This window comes from Pinus tabuliformis, chromosome 3_1 (genome assembly GCF_031772625.1).
Source record: "Pinus tabuliformis cultivar Carrire ecotype Pingquan chromosome 3_1, CPIR1, whole genome shotgun sequence".
Lineage (NCBI taxonomy): Eukaryota > Viridiplantae > Streptophyta > Pinopsida > Pinales > Pinaceae > Pinus > Pinus tabuliformis.
The window spans coordinates 225,841,820-225,856,970 of record NC_142301.1 but is presented as its reverse complement, the minus strand read 5'-3'; the positions used below and the strand labels follow the sequence as shown (position 1 = coordinate 225,856,970).

At 36.6% G+C, this 15,151-nt stretch overlaps 1 protein-coding gene across 3 annotated transcripts in view; it reads right to left on the bottom strand.

Moving 5' to 3' along the window:
- LOC149186612 (AP3-complex subunit beta-A-like) overlaps positions 1 to 15,151 on the bottom strand; it is a 227,823-nt gene that overhangs the window by 22,888 nt on the left and 189,784 nt on the right. For all 3 annotated transcript variants that reach the window (XM_089411074.1, XM_089411072.1, XM_089411073.1), the window contains one exon: positions 10,602 to 10,802. In XM_089411074.1, the coding sequence (XP_089267200.1) occupies positions 10,602 to 10,802 (201 nt within the window). The remainder of the gene's footprint in view (positions 1 to 10,601; positions 10,803 to 15,151) is intronic.

Genomic DNA, 15,151 nt, shown 5'->3' with positions numbered 1-15,151 from the left:
TGGAAGAGTTTCCAAGATTAAGAAGACCAAGATGTAAGAGTTTTTCTTGTTCTCTTATTAAAAAATCACAAAAGGCATCAAAAGAGGGGGACTTGTGGTCTGGTCCTTGAGAAATAATGGCTTCTCTAGTAGAATGGAAAGTGGAAACAAACACAGCATAGGCTGGTCCCAACTCAGTAAGAATGGAATAGATAAGGCTACCATCTTCTTTCTTAACCTTAACACTTTCCAATAGAAGTCTAAGGGTCTTGAACTTGGACAAAAAATCTTCAATGGAAGAAAAATTATTGGGGTCCAACGTAAGCAACTCATTTTCGAGTTGATGGGCTCTAATTTCATTTTTAATTCCAAAAACTTTAGTGAGTTGTTTCATTGCTTCATTAGGGGTATCAAGTTCTGCGATATGGAATCTAAGGTCTAGAGAAATAGACATCCCTATCAACCCACGTGCTTGATTTTGCCTATTTTCCCATTTGGCTGCCTTATCTTCATCTTTAGGTTTAGTTTCTTGGCCTGAGGCTATTCTGTAAAGACCTTTACTTTTAAGTAAATCCACAATGTAGGACCACCATTGGAAGTAGTTGGTGTTGTCAAAAATAACTTGGCATGGACTTTCCATTTTAATAGACACTGAAGTTGTAGATATTGAAACTAAGTGTTCCAATAAAAAGATCTCGAAAAATTAGGCCGATTCAAAAAAAACAGCTCTAAAAACGGCTTTCAGATGAAGAAGTTATGGCTTTTTGAAGAAAAATGGTTGAAGACGCCGACGAAGTGCGTGAATGTACGGAAGTGAATGATAATGTTATATTTAAAATAATCCCCCCCCCAAACTTAATCTAATTAGCTCACTTTTAAAAAAATAATTATGTGACCCACTTTTATAAATAAGTGAGTCACTTTCACAATGATGTTTTACTAGCTACCCACTAAATTGTAACTTAAATAAAAGATAAAGAGACTTTAGAATTATAAGCGACTCACTTTTTATAATGGGTGAGAACACTTTTACATAAAGTAACTTTAAAAAATAAGTTACATGTGTTTTTTGAAAAAGTAACTCAACAAAAAAAAAGACTTGAACTCAAGACCTCTATTCTCATAAAGTAACTTTGGATCAAGTGAGCTAGTTTAAAAGGTTGGTAATTTTTTGAAAAGAGGAAGGAGGGGTTTTTTTCTTTTTTTAGGTCACAGAAGCCGTGAGGTGCATGCTTACTTGAGAAAGTTATTTTTCCCTACAAAACAAGAAACCACACAACCCAAAACGAACATACAAAAAAAACCAACCCTTACAGCTTGAAATTAGCTTTCGCCAGAAACTAAATATTTTCCTCAATTTTTTGATTTTTAGAGATCACACTAAGGCGCAGGGGAAGAGAGCATACACATGAGAAAAATCCTTCCTTTCTGTTTCTGATTTGCCCAGATCGTATAGAGTCGCAGGGCAAAGAGCATATGCAGAAATGAAAGGCATAGATCTGGTAATAAAAAAAAAACAGAGAGCTAAATAAACCAAAATAAACAAAGAGTGAATAACTAAAACTGCAAAAAAAGATTGTATACCTCCAAATCTTTAAAATGACGTAGTAAGGGCTACCGGAAACCTTTTCGCGTGAAACGAAAGGGGTTCCTCACTGGAACATATGCTCCTAACACAATAGAGCAGTCCTCTCGGCCCAAAAGCAGTCAAAAATAGTAGATCTAGGAAACGATAGTCCCATGCACTTGTATCGGCTTTGGATTTGGATCACCAACGAATGCGTCCCTCAAATAGCTCTAATACCATGTAGGAATTTACAGGGTAAGTTCCTCAGATAGAACACCAAAGGACACCGCTCACAATCATATCACAAATCAATACACTAGTATTCTTGACGTGGTTAAAACCTTCAAAGAGGGAAACGGTCCACGGCTTGAGCCAACACAACCACTTCAGGCAATTTATTAATGTAAAAGAAAGAAAATTTACATAAGCTTCTCTCATGAACGATCACCCTACAAATGACCCTCCATGCTCCTTAAATAGAGACCATGGACCAATCGGGTGTTAAGCCACGGATCAAGTGTCAGTAATACCGAGAAGAGAATGAACCATCGGATCACTTAATATCTAGAACATATGTGACCATCGGATTGTAAGTTACAAAAGTACATAGTAAAGAAACACACTTTACCTAACTCTACACTAGACCAAGTTATACTTAACTATTTCCTATGTGTCGGAATATCCTAACAGAAAATTGGCAGCTCAAAGATGAATTTCTTTAAATAAAATCTCATTTCTGATCATTCTGGAGTGACTTTCTAAAAATAAAAAGTCATGTCTAGCATCTCAAGTATGACTTTCCAAAAATAGTAAATCACCTTGCATCAATTGGCAATCAATCATAGTTGAAGGAAAATCACTTAACTTATCATTAATCAATCTTAATAGTTCAATCTTGATCAATATTATTACTATTATTATTATTATTATTATCCTTCATGATACTATGATATTATTATTAAAAGGAATTACAAGTCACCTTACCTTCATCACCTCAATCACTTCGCACCCCTCTCCTTGATGACTCACATGGCACTACATAATTCTTTCTCTTAATGATACACTACACTCTCTCTTACAATATTATTAATATTATTATTATTATTATTATTAATAATATCATTATTATTAATATTATTATCCTTCATGATACTATGATATTATTATTAAAAGGAATTACAAGTCACCTTACCTTCATCACCTCAATCACTTTGCACCCCTCTCCTTGATGACTCACATGGCACTACATAATTCTCTCTCTTGATGATACACTACACTCTCTCTTACACACTCATTAAAGACATGGCATATTCCTCTTACACTCATTAAAGGCATGTCATAAAAGATTCCTCTTACACTCTCTTATGCATATGTTACACTCTCCATAACTAAGAAATGTTGAAGCAGGTCTAACCATAGGGTCTTACACACAAATACATACAAAACTGAACTAAAATCCATACACCAAGTATGCACATAAAATATTCAGAATTGATCCATTAATAAATAAAATATTTACAGGAGAACTATTGGCCTCTCACTCCTCATACTCACTCACACACTTCTACATACTTACATGCCTCATGGGCTCACCTAGATTTATACAAATGGATTAGAACCCAAGTAGATTCTAGATCCCTAAACTAACTCCCAAAATATCTCTCATAATCCATAAAATCTCTCATCTAATCCCTTATCCCTAGATAAGAGCTAACTAATCCACAATTCTCTCAAACCTTCCAAAATACTCTCGAATCTTCTATTTACAATAATTCTCATTCTCTCTTAAAACTATAGGAAAAATACATTAATTAATTAAATCCTAACTTTGAAAACCAACTCCCTTAGTAAACATTTGACCTAGGCTAGATGCACCTCCATCAAACTCCCTAGGTAAAAATAATCCATAGTCTCCCGACCATATGTCTTCATAATTGATTATACATCCTCATGGATCCCAAACTTTCACTTGCAGTAAATCAATTGCTCTGTTATGTTGTTGAGGTTCTGTGACTGTCCTTTCTTATCTTCCAGGCTTCCAAATTTTATGTTGCAGTTCTCCTCTTGCTTTGCTAATGTATAGATATTTAGTCATTAGTAATATGTTGTCATCCTTGCTTTTTCTTTGTTTAATGAACTTCTGATATTCTTCCAACATCATCTTCTTCATCTCTTCAATTTCAATATCTAACTTGTCTTCTAGCTGGTGTGCATTATTGTTTCCTTGTTGAACTTTTACGCTTCCCTTGTGCCAGATTTGTTGATTTGAAGGCCTGTTGTAATCCACCATAATTTTGTTTTCGTCATACTCTTGCTTCGCGTTTTCCAACCATTCTTCTAAGAACTTTAGTTCTGCTGCAATATCTCTCATGTTGATATTTGACCCATTTATTTGATGATCATTTTTCATTTCATCAGCAACTTCTATTATTTGTCCATCTTTAGCTTTCTTAAGCTTCATTTCTTTATCATTACTGTACACAAAGTCAATATCAGCAGCATATCCTGCATCCACACACCAATTGTTACATTTCAAACCAACATAGCTTTTATCTTCCATCGATGATTTAGTCATCATATGCAGATCTTCTAAATAATTTGTAGCGCCATTTGTGAGAGTCGAACCCACATTCATATCAACATCATTATCGTTCTCACCAAGCAATGATCCTTGCTCTAGTTCACAGATGCATACATTCACCTGGAGTTTCTCTACTTCTCTAAACAAAATTTTTAGCTTGTGTTTTTGTCTTAACTTCTTGATTGCCCATTTAACTATCCTTTTTATTATCCATCCATGTTTCTGTCTTTGTAGTAGCTCCATCAATATGTCAAGTCATGCCTTTAACTCATCGATCTCCTTTTCAATTTCTTCATCATGTACGCCAATTGTTATGGCATTGTGGCTTTTCTCCGGATTTTGCAAATGACTATCCATAGCCATCTTCATCTTCTTTATCATATTCACCATCACATACACTTCATTTAATTAAAGAGAGATTTCAACCCATATGCAAATTAAAATACCTTGAAAATTTGTTGATGGTATATATTTACTATTCATGATTTTTTCATACATTACCATCATTACAATCAGTGAATAAATAAAGTTATGCATTCTCAAACCCACATATGGTTTTATGAAACCATATATCACCCACTCAAAACCGTGTGCAACAACTCACCATTTATCATTCAACATTTATCCTAACCATATTATTTTCTCATATCCTAACCACTTATCCTCTATCTTCATAAAAACCACCATGCTTTACAACATCAATTTACCTTTACTATTTACTTTCACCTTTAATACAACACCTTTACCTTTTTTACTTTCAAACTCAGATATTTCACAGAATGATAAAAAAGGGAAATTTTAAATGGTTTTAAAGCCATCACGAAATGACCACGTAACTCATTTTCACATCCACATTTAAAAGAGAAATAATTTACAATGGACTCCCATACCAGGGACAATGATCCACGATACAATATGATTTACAATGATTTTATTGTACTTGACTGAACACCAATCACACTATGACTGCAACCCAACCATGACATCATACCAACAGAGACTCCTATACCTCCCAATAATGCCTTTTCGACTCTAGGAAAATTGACTCTTTTACATTAATGACTCTTCCAATGATGACACTTTTACAAATGACTCTTTTACAACTTTACAATGATGACTCTTGGCCTTGACACTTCTTCACAATATACGGATGGTTGTCATGTCTTCAAAGGATGTCCCGCTGCAATGCTTCCTTCGATTTGATACTTCTGCTCTTGAATTCTTGCTTGAAGTTGTACTTGAATCTTCTTCTACCTGCATGCAAAATTTGCCCGGTGAAACCAATCCCAAAACAAAACAAAATACCCTTCAACTTACCTCTACCTGCAAAGCACATGTAAGTGCATAATAATGAATAAATACAAATTAAAATTACAATGTGTACCTGAAGTGTTCTGTTCACTTTTGTTGTTGACTTGTTACAGCAGTAGACAAAGACTCCCACTCTTGATATAGGCTTGGACTCTATGCAAGACTATATCCAAAACTGACCTAAAGATATATACAATAAAAACTGATGACAGACCCTAGACTTGTGATGAACCAAGTTCTAAGTACAACAAAAGAGACCATTCTATCAACTATGACAAGACAAGTGACATGAACTTACAACATCATATAGATTTAGCAGACTTGGTGTACCATCAAATGTGTAGTATCAAGAATAGGACATCCGAAATGTGGTATCAATACTAACTATGACATATAGAGACATAGAGATATATCCGAGACCCTGTATATACTTACGTTGTCTAGCAAAAACATATGCCAGAGATGATACTCAAAATTCAAATGTAAACCCTTAATCATACATACCTCGCTATAGGAGACTTACCCTTGACTGTTGATGTGTGGTCCTTACTGTAGTGATTCTTGAATGCATGCTTTTTCTTGCCTTCTAGGAGCTCGATATTGAATCTATTGTATCTATGTAATTTTGGATCTCCAGGGTCTAAAATTTCGTCCTGTGGTAGCCCTCTGAGTCCTCTTTCCAACCCCATAGGTCTGATCAAGATTTGATTCTTCAAGAAAGAGTTATGCCCAATCTCCCACGATGACCTGATTATAGACTGGTTCAATAGATCAAACTTGTATGAAGTGCCACGTGTCACTGTTTCGACCTTCAGCCCTAAAAATGCTATTCAACAAACTACAGTTCGTCCTCTTTCTGTGACTATTTACGAAATTTGAATCCAATGCTCAGAGAGAAAGTTATGACGATTTTCCCAACATCACCTGTTTGACATGGAATTCGAGAGCCTGCAAAAACCCTAACTTACTCAGATCATATCTCCGAAAATGTAGCGAACCAACATCTGAAATTCGGTCACAAGGTTCATCAAGATTTCGGCTCAAATGGGTTTTAATTTCAACTTCTAAAGCGTCGTAGAAAAATAGTTATAGCGAAAATGCCACGATGACCTGTTTGAAGCCACAAAATCCCATCCTAGAGGAGGATATGAGGGTCATTATTTATATGAATATCTTGAGTTGAGAGGGTCATCAACAAGTGAACGTTGGAGGGATTTTAGGAGCAAAAAGAATTTATTAATTATTGACTATTCAATGACCACAACCAATTATGAGTGCCATGCCACAACCCCATAGGGTTTTCACCCACTAACTGGGGTTACTAACTTCAAACGAAAATAACTCCCAAACCGTGAAGAACTGGGAGGTGTACCATATATCAATGGAAACATCTCGACAAGTAGAATCCATCGAGAAGATCTTTGACTCAGAATAGAGTAAATTGTCAAGTCGAAATGCCCATGCAAGATGAGGGTAGCCCCTGGTGCTGCTTGGGTTGACATCAATGACTTGGGTTGACATCAATGACAACCATTGATCAACAAGGCTTGATATGTTGATGATTTCTCTATCTTAGATAATTGCTTGTGAAGTATTTTTATCCTTTTACTTATTCAAACAAGATCTTTTCATATGTGTGTTTATTAACTTCATCAACCAGATATCATGCACAATAAGCAAAAGAACAATAACACAAGATATAGGCAACAGCCAGGGAAAAACCTCTCCAACCTGAGAGGAAAACCCATGGTAATTCTTCTTATAGAATCTTCACTTGACAAAATTTCCAAGACCCATACAAAGACCCTTTGAACAAAGTGTCTCCAAGATCAAGGCTAGAACCTTCAGATCTGCAACTATAGATTAGCTTCCCTCTCCCTGCCTTCTTGCTCCAATCTTCACTTGTACAAAATAGTTCACTTGTCAAGCTTGTTGTCCTCAACGCTTGCCTTAGACAAGATGATCTGCTTCCTTGATGTGAACTATTCAGCAACCCTAGCAGCAAACTTGAAAATGTCACTGTCTTTGCACTTGTGAGTGAGCTACTTGATCTTCTAGCCTCCTCCTTGCCTCGCTATACTTGGAGCTTCCTTCTAGGCCAACAACCGAACTCTTTAGGCCTCAAATCAACACCTATTATGAAGATGACCTAGGACTGTAATGCAACCCTAATGGTGACCTGTTCCTTCGCACGTGTGAGAGGTTTAGGGCTCTTCTAGCCCTCCTAAACCTTTGCTTTACTTATCTTTGCTCTTCAAATAAATCTTCCCTTCAAATAGACCCAAGATCGAACTCTTTCCTTGCTAATGAGAGCACATAAGATGATGCCCTAGCCTCGCTCGCATGGACAGACTTCCTGCGGTTATGGACAGCAGAACAGACTTCCTTCTTGTTGGCCTGCGGCTCCTTGACTTGACCCTTTCTTCACACCCTTAGATAGACTTCTTCGCTAGGAGAGAGACTAAATTGATGTGTTGAGTGTGTGTTTGAATGAGGGGGAGAGGCCCTTATTTATAGTCCTCTCAATGTTGCTCATTAGGTCGACATGACTTGTCTTTAGGCCGACTTACATGATTTAGCCAACATGAATATTATATATTTTTGTCGAAATTCTAATAACTTTTTTCTTTGATTGGAGGAGACTTTTACTAGCCATTTGTACTTGAACTTGGAGGAGATATTTCACATGGTTATGCCCTTAATCTTGGAGACACAAACTATATAATTTACAAGTGTAATTGTTTACATCAATGACACAAACCTATCACCTAGCCTAGAGCTCTTCAATGGGAGCTACTACAAACAAATTTTGAGCATGAAACCCATGACTCAAATTTACAAAATATTTTGCTAGATACTATTTACATCATTTACATTAGAATGTGTCATTATGAAGACCGAACCTAGTTACACTTTCTTCAACACATCTCCCCTTGTTATGGCGAGGGCCTGCTAAAAACCGGCAAGCAAATGAAGTTAGAATATGATAAAAAAGGGGTTAAAACACTTTACAACTACTAGCATGTGTTAGTCAAAAATACTAAGTAAAAACTTCTATGACTAGAGCTAAGTTTCTACTCTATTTGGCCAAGGAAAGACCAAGAAGACTTGGTCTTTTCTTAGCTCAACTACTGCTATTAGGTCAGCAGTTCAAATGAAGCCTGATATGCTTGATATGACAATGTAAAGCATAAAAAAGGTAACCAGGAAACTTGGATATTCACATGATGGAAGAAAGAAGAGATTTGGGGGTCGTTCAAGCCCTCTTGATATCCTTTTTTGAAGCCCTTTGGAGAATCAATTGGTGGTGGGACTAGTGCTTTCATAATTGGCTTGAAGATGGTTGATTCAACTGAGAATGGCCCCAACTCCAAGCTTGAAAGAGATCTTGCAATACAACATTACTAGCTTAGGTGGTTACTTACACAATGACAAGATTAAACATACAATTCAACTGAGAATAGCATGTAATAATCAAGCCTAGAATGTAAGTAAACCAAGAAGGCAATAAACGCGTATGGCCCTTTCCTTAGACAATACTATCCCTAGCTAGGGCCTAGGCTACAAATTGAAAGCAATAAACATATAAACAAGTACAAGTTACCTTAAATGCTCAAGAATACCACACGAGACTTGACACCATTAGACCTCCAAAGTCTTTGTTTATTGGTGAATGATATGAAAAGTACACAACCAATTTGCCCATGCTCAAGCATCCAACACTATAGAAAAATGAAAGATGGGGATTATATTTATACAAATTTGGGAGCAAATCCCAATGAGAAACGAATTTCCTAGTGTGAGAGGGTAACAATCCCAAAGGGAGGTTGAATTTCCAAGTGTAGAGACTGTTGATCCCAACAGCAACTCGAGTTGTCCAAGTAACCTACGTAATGGCTGTACGTGGTAGTTTATTCCCTCAAGCAAGATCAGTGCATTATCCTCTATGTTGTTGCATATTTTGTTAATTTGGCAGTTCAGAGACAAATTCCCTCTATTGGGAAACCTTCCTCATCCAAAGAAGCCCCTCCTAGCCCTTGGAAGAATTTAATTTGGTGAAGGAAAAATATTATTTTATGGTGAAATCCACATGTGCACAAAAGTACAAGTCGGCCTAGGCAAGCTAATTCGACCCCTTGAGACACATATAAATAGAGCACATGTCACATCACTTTGGAGCATCATCATCACATTCATTTTTATTTCCTTCTATGGTTTGTAACTTTGTATAGCTCTGATATTGTACATCTGAGGCCACACGTGCAAAGGAGAGAGGAAATTTTGTTGACCGAGTTTGACTTACGTTTGGCACCTTTGACCAGTGTTGACTTGGCATGTTTTGACTTGGTTGACTGGATTTGGATCTGTTCTGAGAGGCCAAGGTCAAAGGCAGTTTGACCGAACTTTTCTGGGCTAGTTGACCACAGACTTCGACTGCAGATTTTCTGAAGTTTGACAGCAGACTTTATCTCTCCTTTGACCAAGGATTTGTTGACTCTTTTGACTGGACTTTGACCAGCAAAGAAGGCCGCATATTTTGACTATTGACCGAGCTTCTTTGGGGGAGGTTTGACCATTGACCGTTAACTGGTTAGGGCTGCTGCTGCTGCTGTTGACTTTGACCAGAATTGCAGATTTGACTTGTTGACCAGATTTGACTATAGGGCTCATTTTTCATTGGATATTGGTTGGTTAACCTTTGGGATAGTCAAAGGTTTGACTTTGCCTCATTGTTGATGAATTGGAACATTGTATCTCTTTGCTGAACATTTGATGGCAATATAATAGAAGAGGAATTCCCCTTGTTGGGTTTTTCCCTGGTCATTGACAAACACTGTGCCTCTCTCTCTTGGCTGTCTTCTATTGTGCATTGGTTTACTGCTCTATCTACAATTGCTTACTGTCGATGAAAGATTGAAGTATATTGGATAAATTGACTGCTAATTGAAGCATTGGAATAAGTGATTGTGATCTGTTGAAATTTTTAAGGGGTCACTTTCATTTTTATAATGACACATGGCAAACAACAGCCAGTATGCCATCCTCCAATTATTAACTTCATCATCGTATAAGTCAATTAAACATAAGGCATCTTCTATAATGTTCACTTTGAAGCAGCATTTAGATTGCATTCCATCTTTTGCAATTTGCTGATAATCATACCTTGGCAACACAGTTGAGTATTTGTAGCTTAGCCTCTGATCCTTCTCTTGGAAAGCAGGCACCCAAGTACTTCAGAATAGTAGGTACTATCTTGGGGATCAAATCACCGGTAGAGCTGTACTCTCCAACCATCCAAATAACCACTGCACGAGCTATCGGAACCTTGATGAGATCCAAACTTTGAACGAGCTGAACAAAAACCTGAATTTCAAATTCAGAAAAATGTCATAATATTGCACATCACATAAAGGAACTGCATCCATATTACTAAGGCAGAACTCCAACGTCAAGGGAAATAGACACGCTGACAAACAAGTCTCTGCTTTCCTTAAGATTGTATATTATAAGACAGGAAAGAGTTCACAAGCAGATTGACAATTGCATCCCTGCTTAAAGTTTATATCAAGGAAACATCTTTGGAAAATACTGCTTACTGGAACAGACAAGAAATCTATATGAACAGAACAAAATTGAAAAAACAGAAGCTAGGCCTTGCCAGTGTAGACAAAAGTTTGTTTCCATATCTTAAAGGATCAAGTTTAGACAAGTCAACAGATGAGAAGCAAGATAGAGACTGCAATGTATATATATGACTGAACTTCTTGTGTTCTCCAAGACGATCAACACAGTTCTAAGTGAAATTTAGACACCATGATCGACTACATGTTTATTTCTGAATCACACTATATAGCTAGTTTTAAAAATATTTGGGTTGCTAAACATTAATAAAGTAGCCATACATGATATGCATAAACCCTGGGTAGGTACCTAGATTGATCACACTGAATAAAATACAAAAATAAATGAGGTAGCTACCATTTCATCAACATGGACCGCAGCATGATCATTCATGCCCACAATGCATCCAGCCCAAAACATCACCTAGGCATTTCTTACCATGGCTAATGATGATGCTGTTGAAAAATGTAAATAGGTTCGGTCTTCATAATTCAATTGTATTTGAGACATAATAGAATGTACTTGTGAAAAAGAATGAAAACAAATTTTATTATTATTGTTATGACTTATTTAAGCATGGGTTCATGCTTGGGTCATCACCATTGAGGACTTCTAGGATTTATTCTAAGTCAATAGAGTCATTGTACATTTAAAGAGACCCTTCTTGGGCTATTGAATCGTGTAAAAAGATTTTTTTTGAGTCAAAAATGAATTATGTCACCTCCACACCAAGTCGGCCTAAAGAAAGGTAATTCAACCTCACTAGAAGCCTATATATTTAAGCAGTTCAATTCATTTGGAGGACAGTGACAGACACAAGTTCGATGCCCTAGAAGAATCCGTGAAAAAGTGCGAAGTTGCAGTGGAAGAAGGAGAATTGTAGGATCAAAGGTTTTGGGTTATCTCTCTCCCTCAAACGTGTGATTCTCTGGGCTATGGCATCAAGTTCGAAGATCTGTTGCGGCGTCAAGAAGTTTTGTTACGACATCAAGAAGTTTTGTTACGGCATCAAGTTCAACGTGTTGCTTCGTGGTCAAAAAGCCAAGTCTTCAAGGTCGAAGTTGTTGCATTAAGATCGAAGTTGCTAGGTCAAAGATACTACTACATCGAAGTGTTGTCGTTGCTACTACTACATCTAGGTCAAAGACAATACTAGAAAGTGATCATCTGTTGGAAAAGGAAAGGGTTGACTTGGTGTTGAGGAAGTCTGTGTCTAAGTCAAGAGTCTTGGATTATCTCAGAAAAAACTATTGAAGGAAGAGTTGTTGACTGGGTTTTCCCCAAGATTGGGGTTTTTCCCTGGCTATCTGCCTACATTTGGTGTCCTTGATCTTCATGCTATTGTTTTGGTAATTGCTTGATGAACTAAGATAAAAGAAGAACATAAGAAAGTCAATAAAAACACAAGAATCTCACAAGTAATTATCGAGTATAAGAAAATCTTTTTGCCTTTCCGATTTTCTAACATGGTATCAGAGCTAAGGTGAAAAAGAAAGAAAAAGGTAGGTTGAAGATCTATTGAAAGAAGTCTAAGGAATCTCAAGAAGTTGATCAAGGAATCATAAAAGGAGACCTTATAAGGGAAGAAGCTTAGGAAAATGTCTAACTCAATAAAGGGAGAAAACAAATTAGAAGGAGCCTCAAATTACAAGTCATGGAAAAAGAGGATAGATCTAATCCTCAAAAAGAATAAAGTTTTGGATCAAGTCAAAGGAAAAGTAAAGAAGCCTACAAATGAATCAAGGAAAGAAAGCAAAGTTTAGAGAAACAAAGATTTGGCCATTAGCCCAATAGTGAATGGAATGCATACAGTCAGAAGGAGTCAAGAAGGAGTCAGAATATCTTTAGTAATCAACAAGGGGAGTGAAGAAGAGAAAATCTCAAATGATTGTTTCACTCATCATGAGAAGAAAAAAACCTTCAAGAAGTCCAAAGAGTCAATGCTACAATTGTCACAAGATGGGTCGCTATAAAGGGAATTGTCCTCAGAATCCAAGGAATAAAAGAAGGAACAGGGATCAAGTAAAATTTGTCGAAGAAGTTTCACCAAAGAAGAACAAGATGGAAGGATCTGAGGTCAAAGACCTATTTGTTAGGGACTTTATCCCTTACGTATCCCTCAAGTTTGGATTAAGAAGGAGCCCTCACCACTTTCCAAAGATAAGAATCTTATTGTATTATCTTTTATATTTGGTGTCCCTTACTTATGTTTGTTTATATTAAATACTAATCACATTTCTATTCATATTTTCCTTGTTTAGGAAAGGCTCACTGAATACTCAAGGATTATGAAAGAAGGCCTCACAAGACAAAGCATTGGGATTACATGGTTTGTTAAGAAACAAAGGTATGCCTTAGACCATAAGCTTTGTTCTTTTCATGACAAAGGTATATTCACTCTTTTTTGGTAATCTATTCTACATTACTAACATTGTTGTGTCTAGCACTCTTGAATCGTAAAGATTCTTAATTGGATGATTCATCATTAGATAAATCTACCCTCCTCACAGTTCAAAAATGTAACTAGGTTTGGTCTACATAATTGTATTTGAGTCATAATAAAATGTACTTATGAAAAAGAATGAAAAGAAATTTTATTATTATTATTATGACTTATTAAAGCATGGGTTTCATGCTTGGGTCATCATGTTTTAGGTCAAAGTCACCATTGAGGACTTCTAGGATTTATTCTAAGTCAATAGAGTCATTGTACATTTAAAGAGACCCTTCTTGGGCTTTTGAATCATGTAAAAATAATTATTTTTGAGTCAAAAATGAATTATGTCACCTCCACACCAAGTCAGCCTCAAGAAAGGTAATTCGACCTCACCAGAAGCCTATATATTGAAGCAATTCGATTCATTTGGAGGATAATCACTCACACAAGTTCGATCTCCTAGAAGAAGTTGTGAAAAAGTGTGAAGTTGCAGTGGAAGAAGGAGAATTGAAGGATCAAAGGTTTTGGATTATCTCTCTCTCTCAAACGTGTGATTTTCTAGGCTACGACATCAAGGTCGAAGTTCTATTACGACATCAAGAAGTTTTGTTACAGCATCAAGGTTGAAGTACGACATCAAGGTCAAAGTGTTGCTCCAAGGTAGAAGTGTTGCTTCAAGGTCGAAGAGCTAAGTGCTTCAAGGTCAAAGTTGTTGCATTAAGATCGAAGTTGCTAGGTCGAAGATACTACTGCATCGAAGTGTTGTTGTTGCTACTGTTGCATCTAGGTCAAAGACAGTACTGGAAAGTGATCATCTGCTAAAAAAGGAAAGGGTTGACTTGGTGTGGAGGAAGTCTGTGTCTATGTCAAGAGTCTTGGATTATCTCAGGAAAACTATTGAAGGAAGAGTTGTTGACTGGGTTTTCCCCAAGATTGGGGTTTTGCCCTGGCTGTCCACCTACATCTGGTGTCCTTGATCTTCATGCTATTGTTTTGGTAATTGCTTGATGAACTAAGATAAAAGAACATAAGAAAGTTAATAAGAACACAAGAATCTCACAAGTAATTATCAAGTATAAGAGTATCTTTTTTCCTTTCCGATTTTCTAACATGGCTTCAGAGCAAAGGTGAAGAAGAAAGAAAAAGGCAGGTTGAAGATCTATTGAAAGAAGACTGAGGAATCTCAAGAAGTTGAGCAAGTGATCATATAAGGAGACCTTACAAGGAAAGGATTTTACTACCTTCAAGGACAATGTCTAACTCCATAAAGGGAGAGAACAAATTAGGAGCATCAAATTATAGGTCATAAAAAAGAGGATAGATCTAATCCTCGAAAAAAAATAAAGTTTTGGATCTAGTCTACAGATGAATCAAGTAAACCAAAGAAAGAAAAGTTTAGAGAAACAAAGATTTTGGCCATGAGCATAACAGTGGATGAAATGCATGTAGTCAAGAAGGAGTCGGAATATCTTTAATAATCAACAAGGAGATTGAAGAAGAGAAAATCTTGAATGATTGTTCCACTCATCATGAGAAGAAAGGAACCTTCAAGAAGTCCAAAGGGCCAATGCTACAATTGTCACACAATGGATCACTATAAATGGGTTTGTCCTGAGAATCCAAGGAATAAAAGAAAGAACAAGGATCAAGCAAA